This window comes from Drosophila yakuba, chromosome 3L, assembly GCF_016746365.2.
Source record: "Drosophila yakuba strain Tai18E2 chromosome 3L, Prin_Dyak_Tai18E2_2.1, whole genome shotgun sequence".
Taxonomy (NCBI): Eukaryota; Metazoa; Arthropoda; class Insecta; order Diptera; family Drosophilidae; genus Drosophila; species Drosophila yakuba.
The window spans coordinates 21,857,328-21,871,994 of NC_052529.2; the positions used below are offsets into that span (position 1 = coordinate 21,857,328).

Consider the following 14,667-nt stretch of genomic DNA (forward strand, 5'->3'; position numbering starts at 1 on the left):
GAAGCCGTAGAATCCACCGCAAGGTGCAATGTGACTCCCACAGGCTGCTCCCCCGATGTTTGCCCTTTGGCGTGTGGCACGTCGATCCCGAGAGGAATCACTTCGGAACGTGACCCGAGGCTGTCACATGGCATCCACCCATGGAATACACGCAAATGCGCAGATTGCTGGATGGCCATTGATACTCAGTAGGGCTAGTAATGACCTCTTAATCGGGCTTATTAATACGTCGATGTCCTTGAAACAAAACATAATCCCCTTGGCTACCTAATATAAATGAATAACAATGAGTTCAATTCGAATAACTACTTTTAAGAAGATCGTTCATATCAATGATTGCATTATTCGACCAAAGTTATTGGGTTCTAAGTTGATGTATTTTGGATAAAATCTTAATCATTTTCACCTGCTTATTACTTTACCTTCACTTAACAAGCTAAATTAAATAACTATTTATGCATTTTTTTTAAAGTACTGATTTCACTTGATTTACCAACTAATAAAAACTTTATTAGTATAAAGATAATAACCTAATAAAAATAGCACTGAATAATCAGTTTATAAATAAAATAATGGAATTGAAGCAAACATCTTTTATTTACTTACTTTTATTACTTACTTTTTGTGAAAAAAAGCGTGCTTTAATTTCCACCGAGTACAATTATTGCAAATAATTGATTGATCGTTAAAAAAAGTATACAGTACTCAACCGGCCATAAAAACTCATGATTGATGATTACGAAACCAGATTGAGTTCACGTTAATTATGCAAAGCTAATTAGAAGCTGCTGCTCTGGCCAGCAGATACATCTGATAGGGTGGAATGGCGCGGGATGGTGGCATCCGTATCAGCTTACCTGAGCCCATCATCTCTGTGGAAAACCTGTTGCTTTCCAGGGGAGCAGGAGCTCCACCGTCAGCATCATCTGCATTGGCATCCGATTCGGTCCATGGGGAAGTTCAAGGCTGTTGCAATGTCCAATTAATGGCTAAAGAAATCGCAGGCTCGACTAGGCAGGCAAATATATGCGAACAACAATCTTACATAGCTTAGCAAAATAAGTACACTTGAACATGATTAATACTGTTTAATTCTGGTGAATATATTTAACAACGAAGTATATGTTTAGTTAAAATGTGGTAGAAGCTTATGACTTGCTTTTAATACTTTTTGTAGTAGACAAAAATATTGTTTTACCGTAAAACTGGATTTAAAGAAGTATATATTTTAAATAGTGTATGAAGTTTAAATTTACTCTTTAAATGTTTCTTTAAACTTGAAACGTTTTTCGGAGTGCAGCTGACAAAAGGGCGACCAGAATTTAGAACGGGCTGTAGAAGTGGGCCCCCGTCAAGTTGTTTACCCAACGTAAAACAGGCTTTGCATCCCAGGACCCCAACCTTGGATATAAAAGGTCTTTGGGAGCGCAAAAAGGAGCTCAAAGTGAGAACGACTCTGGACGTTGGCGAAGTTGGCAGTTTGAACAGAAAATGCGCAATTATCTCTGGGTAGGTAGCCAATTCCGTCGGCAAAGTACCAGCTCCTCTCACCTGCCCCCGTTGCAGCTAGCAGTGCTCCTGGTGGTGGCCACCACCTGCATCAAGGCCAAGCCGCTGGTCTCCTTCGGCGTCAGCTACCAGCAGCCTTACCTGGGCCCCCAGCCAGGACCCTACTACTACGGAGAACCGTACCCGGCAGGTGGCTACTACAACAACTACCACAACAGCCCGGGACCGTACGGATACCCCTATCCGTATGCCAATCGCTATGGCGCCCTCGATCTCGGAATCGGCGCCCTATCGCTATCGTCGTTCCTGCTCTGATTCCGTATAAAAGCCAAAAGCCACGGCAAATAGATGCGCAAACACACAAAAGACTTTTCACTATTTTCCTCGCACGCACTGCTGAGCTTATATATATATTTCTTGAATATAAGAATGTATATAGTGGGAGGTGGGCTTTGAGTACGTGCCATATCCCCGGGGACTCTGGTGTCCCACTGACTTAATTTTCTGGATTTTCGATTTCCTGTCACAAAACCCTTCGATTGGTTCCCAGGGAGCACTCGAAGTAAGCTTTATGTGGGTATCTTAATTTATGGTAGATGATGCAACGCAGAACTAACGAAAGGAACTAAAGTAAAATGTTCAAGGCCAAAACATGTTCCAAATTATCCCTTTAATACCTTTTAAATTATAGATTTAGTCTAGTATTAAGAAATGACAATGAGTAGTTTATTGAAAGCTTGTCGAGCTATTGGCTGCACTACTCGGACTACTAGGGTATTTTAAGATTCGACCTTTTCGAACCGCCGATTATGCTAATGTCCTCGGCGGTGTATCAATTATTTATAGATGTTGTATCTTCAGGGGGCCCTGCATAACCGAAATGCGTTTGCAAAACGTGCAGGCGCAGCTTGAGTCTTCTGCAGCTGCAACCTGTTGGGTTGGGAGGAGCACATAATTGCAGAAACCATCGGGGATTAAGGGAATCACTCTCTGGCTTTCACTCCATCCTTTCAATTTCTTGACGACTCGTGATTTGCAAACACATGGGTTAAAGGTTCAGGCAAGACACCTGCACGTTGAGCATGTGCCAGTTTTAGCCATTTCTTGGCCTAAGCAACTATTAAAGTGTGCGCCTTACTTGTTCGTGTAAAGACGTTGCGATCCACACTGCACAAAATTGGGGAGTATATATTGCTGTAATTTAATTTGGAATGATTTTGAAAATTGGAATTTGGGAATTTTTTGGCTGATAATATATAGGTTGATGAATTCTGACCTAGCTCTACTTGATTACTTACCTTTGTAAGCTATATTTCTTATTTTTGTTTAAAACAAAGGCCTCATAAAATATCAGATGTAAATCATTTTGCCTAGTAATGAAATGATTGAATCTTTATTTTACCCTCTTTAATTTTACTTTGAGAGATTTAGATATATTTATATATGGAATAAAACGCTTTAAATGATGCTTACTTTCATTATCCGAGCTAATAGGTCCTTGTTAAACGTCATAGTAAGCTTGCAAGAATTGTTAAATTTTATGTTAAACAATTTTGTAAATTTCTATCTAAGTTTTAGCCAAATCGATTATTTTCCTTTCCTTCTGATGCTAGTTCTGTAGAAAAATCGACTAGCGCGAACATTAACTTTGGCTCCCAAAATTGCCTTTCGCACCTGCCTTTCCTAGTTCCTTAAAAATTTCTGGAAGTGTTAATCAAGAACCTAGTCGCTCGGATGAATGACGTGCACGGATCACGTTCCCAATCACGCACAACAATGCTAAAAACTCAAAAGTGCAACCAGCGACGCCCAAAGTGTTGTTAGCTGGCTTTGTTAGCCCGGTTAAAAGGGGAAGCATCAGCAGTCACGTTGAGTGGAAAACCACACGGCAAGCAACAGGTATTCGCCTCGACTCGTTGCGCTTCGAAAAGGAGTCCTCGAGTGTTGTAGTGTAATGTAGTGTCCTTCTCGACGGCACACAGGGCACTGATTTCCGACGGGTGTGTGTCAGTATGGCAGGCGAACCCACATTGGGATCCCGAAGCTGTAGCCGAGCGACGGAAAGTGTCCTCGTGGGGGCGAAGGTTAGGATGCGAAGCTGTCGCGGCATTGAGGAGCTGTATAAAAGCGGGTGCCAAACGCCTGCCACTGGTAGTCTTCGCCGAGACATCAACTGTTCGCGTTATCCCGGAACAAGTTCCCTTGGAGAGCCAATAAAACTGAAAGCCAGAACACGAACTGAATTACTGTGCCAGTGCCAAAAAGTGAACTAAACTATATTTGATAAATTAAGCAAAAATACAAACTCACGCCATGGATACTCTGTCACCTAACAATGGCTCCAAATCGAGCTCCAGTGGCAGTTCAGCGGCCAGTTCCTCCATGGATCTCGGCAAGCAGCAGCAGAAGGAGAAGCTGCATCGTCACCCGAGGAATGGGCCCAAGAAACTTTCCCGTTCCAGGAGTTTGCTGCAGTTGCTCAGCCGGCACCTGGGCAGACACTTTCACCACCAGAACCAACAGAACGAGACGGTCTACAGCAGCCAGGACGACATTAGGAGCAGCTCCACGGATTCCTTCAGTTTGAGCTACGAGCGTGGCAGCCACGAGTGCCCTATCAATGGTTCCTCCCTGGACCTGGAGCACACATCCCGGACCTCGAGCGGATCGGCCTGCTCCAGATACTCGCCCGGCCTGGATTACTACGATCAGCAGGGACACATCTATGTGGAGGCTGTCTACAGACCCGGCAGTGCCATGGAGCAACTGCATCCGCAGCTGCACTTCGAGGAGGACACCAGCGAGGAGGGCAGCAGCAACGAGGCGGAGGATGAGGTGGAGCTGCGCCACGACGAGAACGAGAACAACAAGCCCCGATCCTCATCCGCCGCGTCCGCCAAGTCACCGGGACTGCACCTCAGCCGGATTTCCATCTCCTCCTCGGTGAGCCGCATCCTGCATCACTTCTCTAGTCCGACGGGAAATGCATCGATGCGCTCGTTGTCCTGCAGCAGTACTCCACTGCGTCAGCCCAAGAAATCCCTGTCGCCGAACAACTCAAACAACAGCAGCAGCAGCAGCTCCAGCTCCAAATCCTCCGGTGCTCCGGCCGCCAAGAAGCAGGACAAGAAGCAGCAGAGCATCCTGCGCCCGCCAGTCCAGTACGTTTACATGAAGGGCATGTCGGGACTGTATTCCCGAGTGCCCAGCTATGCGGTCTGCTATCCGTACACCCTGCAGCACATGTACTAAAACACCTGGGACATCAAACAAATGGGATAGAGAGCTGCAAGCTGGTTGGGGGTCTTGAACAATATACTTAGGAATTTTTTAGTGATGTACGAGTAGTGCCTGAAATCCAGAGATTTGTGTAGGGATGTAGAGGGAAGATAGAGGCTCACGACAGGATGCAGCATATTTTATAAATGTGTCCAAGCTGAGATCGCAAGCCCGAGAAGTGTACCTAAAGCCAAGCCCGGAAAATCAAAAACTATCTATGTGCTACGATATACTCCTTAGACGATCTAATTGTCTTCGGATTATTTAGGGACTTTCAGTTTACAAAGGAATATAAATTCAATTTAGCTTAATGAAAAACCAAATGTTATTTAGAAGCCTTTCACATATCTTTCGAGAATAGCTCTAGAAATTACATTTTCGGAACACCTTAGTTGAAACAAATAGTTTAATTTAAAAAACAAACGTTTTTTGCACTTTTGATCTAGTTTAACATATATTTTGCACTAATTTCGACGACTATTAAAACCAAAACAAAACTTTACGAATTTATACAACGGCAAAAAAACGGAAACCAAATTCTTTAAGATCACATTAATAAAGGAACATTTTACAATAATTCACATTCCAAAAAATCGAAACTTTTTGTAAAACAAAACCAATTATTATAAATAATGCGGAAATATCATGATAAAATGTATATGGTACGGTAGATGATAATGAAAACTTAGCAAAATGTTTAGAGACTATATATTTTTAGATCCTAATCGAACCTAACAATTAAGTCTAGCTGTCAATAAAATAAAATATACAAGAAAATAAAAAAAAGCGCCATTTTCACTGCATTCAAGGTGAAGGGAGCACCAAGCGAATGAACCGAGCTGCGTTGCAAAAGGAACTTCGATTCGTAACGGTTTTAGCGAAAGCTTAAGGCCACCGTTAACGTAGGCCAAAGCTCGTGCCCAAAAAGAGAGCGCATTCAGCGATAGGGCGGCAGAGCGCTCGTCCTGCACGTGGCCTCCTTTTGTTTGGGTTACAGTCTGCGGAGCACTGTTCCCAGGGAACAGAGAGCCTGTGCTGCTGCCGCGATGATGTAGGCAAAGTCCTCAAAATCAAGTCGCCGAAGGACTCGACCTTATAGTTTTGACTGGCGCATATCATATCCCTGTGTGACGTTAATCGACACCGCTGCACTTGGCGGGCGTGACAAACGAAAGCGTTTAAAATTTGATGACACCTCAATTATTAAGGCTCTACATGCCGAGGACACCGGGTGGTCCATGTCCGTGCCCATGCCCCTGCCCAACCCCGATGTAATCATTTCGAGGTCATTGTCTCTGTGAACCCTTTCTTATGATAGCAAACCCATAGAAAACAAGTCCCAGGCCAAAGGGTTAGATATCCTTGGCACAGTTTGTCCTAAAAAATCAAATTAAAATGAATGATTTATCTGCAAACAAACAAAAGCCTTTAGCCCGAAATTCTGCCAACAAAGGGAGACAAATTGCTTAGTCTTGGATAGTTTTATGACGCAGTTCGGAAATGAGTTTTTAGATGCCTAGATGGTTTGTTATTCATTCGAGAGAAAACTGTTTTTTGATAAATACCTTCCAGGAATTCAAAATGCATTTCGTTTGGGATCTGCTTCTGGTATATAATTCCAAGAAAAAACGGACTGAGGCAAATTTAACTTGCTTCAGTTCTCAAAAATCTGTTCAGCAAACCAATGAAGTTTGGCTTAATTCATTTGTTTTTAAAAATGTTTTTAATATTTTTTCACATTTTTGTTTAGTGTTTTGAATATTTTGGATTCTATTGTTTGCCTTGCCAACATTTATAGGTATTCTAAAAACACTTTGAGCACCTTCCTTCTAACGACTATAAACCGCCCAACTTTTGAATACTTTTTAATTATTAATGATTTTTTGATTATTATTATACCCGTTACTCGTAGAAGAGGAGGGTATACTAGATTCGTTGAAAAGTATGTAACAGGCAGAAGGAAGCGTTTCCGACCATATAAAGTATATATATTCTTGATCAGGATCGATAGCCGAGTCGATCTGGCCATGTCCGTCTGTCCGTCCTTCCGTCCGTCTGTCTGTCCGTATGAACGTCGAGATCTCAGGAACAAAAGCTAGAAAGTTGAGATTTAGCATACAGACTCCCAAGACATAGAAGCAGCGAAAGTTTGTCAATTCATGTTGCCACGCCCACTCTAACGCCCACAAACCGCCCAAAGCTGCCACGCCCACACTTTTGAAAAATGTTTTGATAGTTTTTTTTATTTTTGTATTAGTCTTGTAAATTTCTATCGATTTGCAAAAAAACTTTTTGCCACGCCCACCCTAACGCACACAAATTGCCAAAAACTGACAGTGTTTAAGACTCTCCTTCGCACTTCCACCAGCTGAGTAGCGGGTATCAGATAGTCGGGGAACTCGACTATGGCGTTCTCTCTTGTTTTTTGTCCAATTTCGAAATGCCAGAAAAATGTCGAGATTTATCGTTCGCAATTTCACTAGCTGACTAATCGGGGAACTAGACTATAACGCTCTCTCTCGAATTGATAAATCGCATTAAAATTTTATCCTTTTATTTCAAGTCCTTTAAACCATTTCAGATTAATGTTAAAACTAAATTTAAAAAATTCCTAAAGTATTTGCAACACAGTAAAGGAGACATATGCAACTATATAAAGTATATCTATGTATTTGATCAGCATTAACAGCCAAACTGCTAGGCTTATTCACTAATCTGTTGACTAACTTGATTAGGTCGAAATGAGTAAATGCGTTGTTAAATGGGAGCGACAGGAGCTAAACAAGTCGGCGACAACGGATTTCCAGCTTTTGACCCATCGCATCCCACTGGCCAAATTGAGTTCCGAGTTGTGTCATTTCGTCCAAAACAAAAGCGCTGGTCGCTCTGACGTCAGTGGGTGTCAACAATTGCGCCTCTAATTAGATGTTCATGGATTTTCTATCGCGGCATGGGTAAATCTTGTCGCTGTCGACACCTCCTGATTCCTAGCACTTACCACCCTCCCCTGTCTTTGAACTTTCGTGTCCTCCCATTTTATTATCTAAAAGTCAAAACAAAGGACTTCATTAAGCCGCCGTCGTCTTAGCCTGTCTTAAAACGCGTTCACCCAAAATTGGCATTCGACTTTATTTATAGCGCATTAAAATCAATTTTGGGCGCAATTAAATAAAAACCAACAACACAAGGGACCAAATGGGCCGAGTCTATTTTCGAGCCCCAACATAGGTGCGGTAAAATTTTGATAAATTATTGCTTCGCCCAAGAGCCTCTTGGTTCCTTAAGAAGCACCTCTTAGAGTCCTTGAAAACATTAGTCTTCAAGGTTATTTTTAGGCAAATCAGGCGCTCGCCTCACAGAAATATGCATCAACGAGCCCTTCGTGCTATTTTCGACAATGGCCAATTGAATCAACCGGGAAAGTCAAACGGAACAAAGTGAAATGAAAACGTCTAGCTGATTAATAATTGATGGCTCTGTGGGGAGAGAAAATAAAACAATTAAAGGGGGAATAACCACTGCCCGGAATTCCCAGAAGTTCTGTCTCGAATATTAGATGCCTTATGATGACTTAAAATATAATCTTAATAAAAAAGATTACTTGTAATCCCAGATCAAAGAGAATTCAAAATAAACAAAAAATTGTTTACGTTTTGCACGAAAATACTCTTTTCAACTAGTTGTGAAATCTAGCTTAAAAAGTGGAGACAAATCATTTATTTTAACTTTATTCATTCACGCAGAAAATAAACCAAACTCTGGAATGATATTAATAAGTTAACATACAAAAAATTATTTAAAAAAATACCATTTTGGTCAGAGCTGGATTAATAATCTTATTAAATAAATTACTATCATTCAAAATTGGCGATCGACTATAAGCGCTAGTCTCTTACTTTTAAGTCTTAAACTATCCACAAAAAACTATCGAGTTTCGGCCTTCAAAACTATTTTACCCCTTAGGTGCACTATACCTTTATCTTATATCCTACACCTCATGATGCCAGGTATCTGACAATCCATAAGTCGTTGAAGCACACCTCGACTGCGTGCAATGACTCCACCTGGCGGCCAGCGTCGCAGGCTCCTGGGGCAGTGCAAACAAGAAACCAAACAAACCAACGGCGGTAAACAGAAGTCGCTTCCCGTTTTATTATTAGGCAACAATGCAGGAACAAAGGATGCGGCAAGAAGCACGGGTAGTTGGGGGTCCTTGCAGAAACTCTGCTCCTCTCTGCCGCAAAATATGTCTCCTCTCAGCACTTTCGCTCTCTCTAAGGACTCTGTGCAGAGTGCCGGGCGAGGCTATAAAAGGCAGCGGCTTACGATTTGCCGACTCACAAGCGGCAGGACAACGTGCCCAGTCGGTTCTCTCTCGCTCTCGCTGGAAAAAGGCAAAGGTAAACAGTGGACAAAGACACCGGTAGTGATAACAAAGGAATCGGAGAGTATTTGCACCGGAAGCGGAAGTGCAGTCATTTGCAGTTTTCCAAAATAAAGGAAATTACGAATACGCATTATTGAAATTACGCATACGCACGGTAGACAACGAAGGCAAGATAGGACACAGCTGAATAAGAAAATTAAGCACGGTTGGCAGCTGCCTGATAATAAGAAAATTACTCATACCCCTGCGTGGCTGTTGGATGAGCTAGGATTTTGTCCCAGCAGAAAAGATGGGTACTCCTCATGTCTGCTTCGCCGATGAGCAGCAGCAGGAACTGCAACAACAACACAGAACAGCCAGTAATGGCAGCCTGAACAACAACAACAACAAACTGGATGTGGGCTACAACAACACCGCTGGCACTCCATCGCCGGGCGGCAGTCTCAGCGTTTCGCCAACACCGCGCTACGAACGCAATCTGGGCTTCTTTCGGCAGCTGAGCCGCCGCTTCGGCCTGAGGTCGCAGGATGACCTAGTTCACTCGGATGACGCAGCCAGCGTTGCAACATCAAGGAGCAGTGCAGGCGGAAGCGGAGGTGGAGTAGCCGGGGTCACTCTCCAGGAGGAGGACGCGCACAGTTCATCGACCGACTCGTGCTCCTCGGGGCGTGGCCTCAACGCTCACCAGTCGCGTCTGGAGCTGATGTCCATGTCGTGCGCCTCCAGCGAAACGAGCAGCACATTGGACATCGAGGAGCAGCAGGAGCAAATGCAGCAGCATCACTTGCAGCAACAACAGGCGCAGCAATCAAAGCGGAAGCCGATTAGCCGGTCCAGTTTCTCGCGTCTCCATCGGCGCTCCACATCCTCGCTGCGTCGCGCCTTTGAGAGCCTTTCGCTAACCTCCCGTTCGCTGTCCTGCAGCGGTCCCTCCCCTCCTCCTCCACATCTTCCCCCAGCCGGCGCACAGCCCGCAGCTGCCTTGCCTTTGAAGTCGGCTCTCAAATCCGCCTCAAATGTCGAGCTGCACAGGCAGCAACAGCAACAACAAAAACAACCAAGCGGCAGGTCGTCATCATCGTGCTGCGGTTCAGCGTCCAAAAACAAGGTGAAGCCGCCACCGCAAAGGATCCTGCGGCAGCCCGTCTCCTACACATATCTCAAAGGCATGTCAGGTCTGCCAACGCAGCGAGTGCCGCGCAGCTCCGTTTGCTGTCAGTACGCCAGGCGTTAAGGATTCCACGATCAATGGTAAATCATCCAGAACAGTATAGGCAGGATAAAAATGCCGTAAGCAGTATCAGGAATCAGCTAGTTAAACAATCATGATCAGTATCCCCTGTTCTTTGTTTTTTTAAATGTTCAGTAATATATTTTGCACAAACATTTTAAATTTAAAAAAAATTAGCTTTTTATTTCTTCTTGATACATTTTAATTACAATAATGTTTAAAAAGCTGCAAGAAACCACGATCATTGCATACCAATCATAGTTTACCAAAGTTATTAGTTTTTTCCAAAATATTTATAGTATTATTTAAATAAAATATGATCCATCAAACCCTTTAGGTAAGTCAGCAAAATCTTAAAGAGAAGGCAATCATTTGTAATTCAGGTGGTTAAAAAAATACTATATACTTTAAACATCACCTTCCCAGGATTTCCCCCATTTCCCACGTTCCCTGAAATTTATTTCAAAATCTGTGATACAACAATCGTAACCCTTTCCCAACCCTATCACAAAAAACTTCCTCTCCAAGTCCATTACAACTTATTCGATTTAGTAAAACATCAGAATTGGTAAATTTCTTACAAACTTACATGATAAAGTTTTATAACAATTTGAATAACTTTTGCACCTAATAAATATGAATTGAATCGTAGATGCGTAGATTTTGTCAGATATAGAGCGAATATACAAGTACACACATTCTTCACCGCTTTGATGCTAGATCAGGATCATTTCATACCAAAGACTGTAAACGAGAACAAAACGAAATTGAGATGAAATTAATAACTTTGATTGAATCGATTGGAAAAGTCACAATAGATTTCCTTTTTGTATAAATTCTTATACAATTCGTGCCTTTATCAAAAAGACAAAGTAAAAAAAATTCACGTAATAAATATTTGCTCCAGAACAAGACACTTAGGAAGTATATATGATAAGTTTAAGTAAATTTCCTTTTTAAATGTTAAATGGGATCAAAATTTGTCAGGCATTTATCTATGTTTCGCAATCCTAACTGAATCAGCCAAAGTAAACTCTCCTAGGAAACTTAAATTATTTAAATTAAGAGTTTTTATTCAGATACATGTAATACACTAATTTGCTAACAATACTCAACACACTGCAAAGATATAATAAACCCAGCACTCCAGTAAGTAGAGTTCAGATGTAGATGATATATAGCAAGTCAAAACAAGCCGCGAAACTGACTTAAAAGTATTCAACATATACATTAATTTAGCAGTTATACACATTTACAGTTTATAGAGAAAAATATTAAATAACGCAAACCAAGGCCTAACTATATATATGAATGCCAACGCATTGAATCGCAAGCCAAAGCAATAAAGTTGAAGAATTATACAGAACAATATCAGCATTAATATACACATTATATACAGAAGCATCTACTTATAAAAAACTATTTACCTAAGCAGCCAAAAAGCAGCAAAGAATTGTAATTATCTAAAAGGCCGATAGCCAAACTGCAAACAGAGTTCAATAAAAGTGAAATAATTTACACCAAAATCGAAATGTTTCTATTTATATTTAAGAATGGGAAACTCCATTAATATGAATCCAATTTCAACTGAGTATTTTAGGTGGGCCATCTTTCATATCATAATATCACCATTTCCATATCAACTAAACTACTTAACCATTATAATTATCGTTTCTGGCGCAACAAAACTTCCACCTCCATATACTGGTTAGTTTATCTCCACTTCATCTGCTGGATGACACGATTCAAAAAGTTTTTCCATAAAAAGTGGCCCAAAAATAGCTACAAATCAATGGCACTTACACGTAATGATGATTATGTGGAAGCTGCAATTAGGAGAGTCTGACGCGGAAGAGAAAGTCCCAACGCTCGGGTGAATCTCCTATAACGGCCGTAGCATCGAACCTATCGCCAGCCATCTCAACCCGTCGCCATTGAATAATAATATGTTCTGTCCGAGAAAGTAGGTCAACGATTGAATTGCCATCAAGATATCCCTCTGTTGCTCCGTTACCACTCGTTTTCGGTTGTCAAGACGCTGTGTAGATATCTTGATGGGGATTCATGCTGAATTTATAATGAGTCTGAGGATGTCTGAAGGCATTTGATTAATACGATTCGAACAATAAATATCGAATAACCAGAGCCCCAACCGCATCGCACTGACAGTTTGATTTGACATTGGGTTGAATCGGGAGTGGGTTTGAATTTTGCATTGATTGATTTGTGGCTGAGCGACAGATTTTGTATTAATGGCGAATTCCCATTGGGAATGCCATCTGCTTGGCAAATAAAATGAATGAAATTAGCAGGAACATTTAAGCATAAAGTGGCGGTAACTGGTTTTGTTTTTCCACCATGCCGTGACGATTTAATGGCCCATCGAAGTTCCTACCACTATATGGCCGCCGCAGTCACGCACTCCATGTTTCTGCTGATTTGTTAAGGCTCAACAACAAATTGCTGGGTGGCCAACACCACACACACGCTCAATCACTTAGGCCTTCGTGGTCGTGACGTGACCGAAAAGTTGATGAAAAATGGCAAAATCTAAATATTTTCTCAGCCCAGACCACATCGGAAATTGGCATGCCACTAGTCGGATAGCTAAAAATATCCTTTGACCTAATTCTCGTTGACAGTCGACAAATGTGGGGGCATTAAAGTGAGATAAAAAGATACCCAACCAATCGTGGGACATGCGGACAAGGGGGCATATGTGTGATTTTTACAGCTCCGATTGTTGCTCATACGACGCGGTGGCCGCTCTTTACTCGGCGTCTCTCATTTCATTTCGCCAGTTGAAATTGCAAATGCTCGTAACAATAAAGTAAGCATTTCCAGCAGCCAGCCACAGTCACGTAATCATTTCGACACTATTCAGGTCTAGGTCTAGTTTCCTCCCACTCACATCCTTTGCGCTCGACCAATTTCAATATCTCATTCTCCAGCAGCTGTCTCCTCCGACCATGTGGATAGCTATTTTTAAGCATTTAATTAAGTGGCTGTTTAGGGGAAGCATTTTTAGCGTTTTCTTTGCTATTTCTATACGGGACTCCGTGACTCCTTCCCTATACTTGGGTTTAAGTATCAGCTTCATATACACGTATGTGTGTATTTGAGGTTTTGCGAAGTTCTGCTTTCAGCTTATTAATAATAAACGGAAATAATTTTTACATTCGTTTCTGCGGTGAAGTCTCGCGTTGCTCTCTTTATGGGCCCCTCAAGGTAAGCCAAAGATATCATGAAGGGAATCGAATACGGGCTTCCTTTTAACAGGTTACGCGGCATTAACTTCTCGCAGGGATTTCGTGCCCTCAGCCCCCAACTTTCCCCACATTTCCCCAGTTTTGTTCTAAGGAATGGGGACTCTTTATGAGGCAGGGTGTGTTAATTTGGTACACGCGCTGGGCATGAAAAGTTAAGATGGGGGAGGGGATCAAGGATCCGGTCAACTTGTTGCTACTCCACCGCTTTAAATTGATTAAGTGAGAAAAGTACCTTAAATGTGCTTTCAAATTCCAGAGAATTTATACAAATTTTTAAAATTACTTTATAACTATTTTTAAATAAAATTTTACGCTTATAATAGGCTCTAATAAATTAAGAATATTTTTTACAAAATTAGCAATTATATGATTACTATGCTCTCATATTACCAACCATAGCTTCCCTATTGTTTACATATATTTACTATTTTAGAAATTTTTGAAGTCTACTTACAGGGTACACACATGCAGACCGCAGCGAGCAAACAGTAACAAACAGTAGCAAAACAATTAATCTTCTTTCGGTCTTCGCCACACATGAGGGTGAGAAAAAATTGTGGGAAAAACTCAAACGCGGCAACTTGAAGAACAATCTGAACTTGCGGCCTGCTTTGTCAACATCTCGAATGTCCTTTAGTGGCGGCCTTCACTTTCTGGCCAAGAAGTTAGGGAGGTAGGAGCCGGAGACCTGCATCGTTTTCATTTTTATTTCCATTTCATTCCCTGCTTATATGAGTGCCGCTTTCCATGCCAATATTTACTTGTATCTTGTTTACCTTTGCCATCTCATCATCAACATCAGTATGGCCTTTCCCCTCCATATTTTTACGCTTGTTCTTATTTTATGTTGTGTATTTTTATTGCTCATGTTTCCTGCTTGTTATCTTTGTTGTTCTGCCGCTTCTTAATGGCACTCGCTCTGTAATTTAATTTTTCATGTAACACCAGTCACCAGTAGGGGAAAATTTAATGAAATTTTCAAGAGTCCTTTT

General features: G+C 41.7%; 3 protein-coding genes across 3 annotated transcripts; all 3 read left to right on the plus strand.

Moving 5' to 3' along the window:
* Nucleotides 1-1,089: 1,089 nt before the first annotated feature.
* On the plus strand, nucleotides 1,090-1,865 carry LOC6535085. Its single transcript, XM_002095713.4, has 2 exons — nucleotides 1,090-1,509; nucleotides 1,567-1,865. Exons 1-2 carry the CDS (start codon nucleotides 1,492-1,494, stop codon nucleotides 1,822-1,824), a joined length of 276 nt encoding a protein of 91 aa, XP_002095749.1. The 5' UTR covers nucleotides 1,090-1,491; the 3' UTR covers nucleotides 1,825-1,865.
* Nucleotides 1,866-3,037: 1,172 nt separating this feature from the next.
* On the plus strand, nucleotides 3,038-5,574 carry LOC6535086 (putative protein TPRXL). Its single transcript, XM_002095714.4, has one exon. It carries the CDS (start codon nucleotides 3,823-3,825, stop codon nucleotides 4,759-4,761), a length of 939 nt encoding a protein of 312 aa, XP_002095750.1. The 5' UTR covers nucleotides 3,038-3,822; the 3' UTR covers nucleotides 4,762-5,574.
* A 3,559-nt stretch (nucleotides 5,575-9,133) lies between these two features.
* Nucleotides 9,134-11,932, plus strand: LOC6535087 (ecdysone-induced protein 74EF). The gene has a single exon (XM_002095715.3). It carries the CDS (start codon nucleotides 9,465-9,467, stop codon nucleotides 10,407-10,409), a length of 945 nt encoding a protein of 314 aa, XP_002095751.2. The 5' UTR covers nucleotides 9,134-9,464; the 3' UTR covers nucleotides 10,410-11,932.
* Nucleotides 11,933-14,667: the final 2,735 nt, after the last annotated feature.

Coding starts and splice junctions, on each gene's coding strand:
- LOC6535086 (XM_002095714.4), top strand. CDS start 3,823: ATGGATACTCTGTCACCTAACAATGGCTCCAAATCGAGCTCCAGTGGC.
- LOC6535087 (XM_002095715.3), top strand. CDS start 9,465: ATGGGTACTCCTCATGTCTGCTTCGCCGATGAGCAGCAGCAGGAACTG.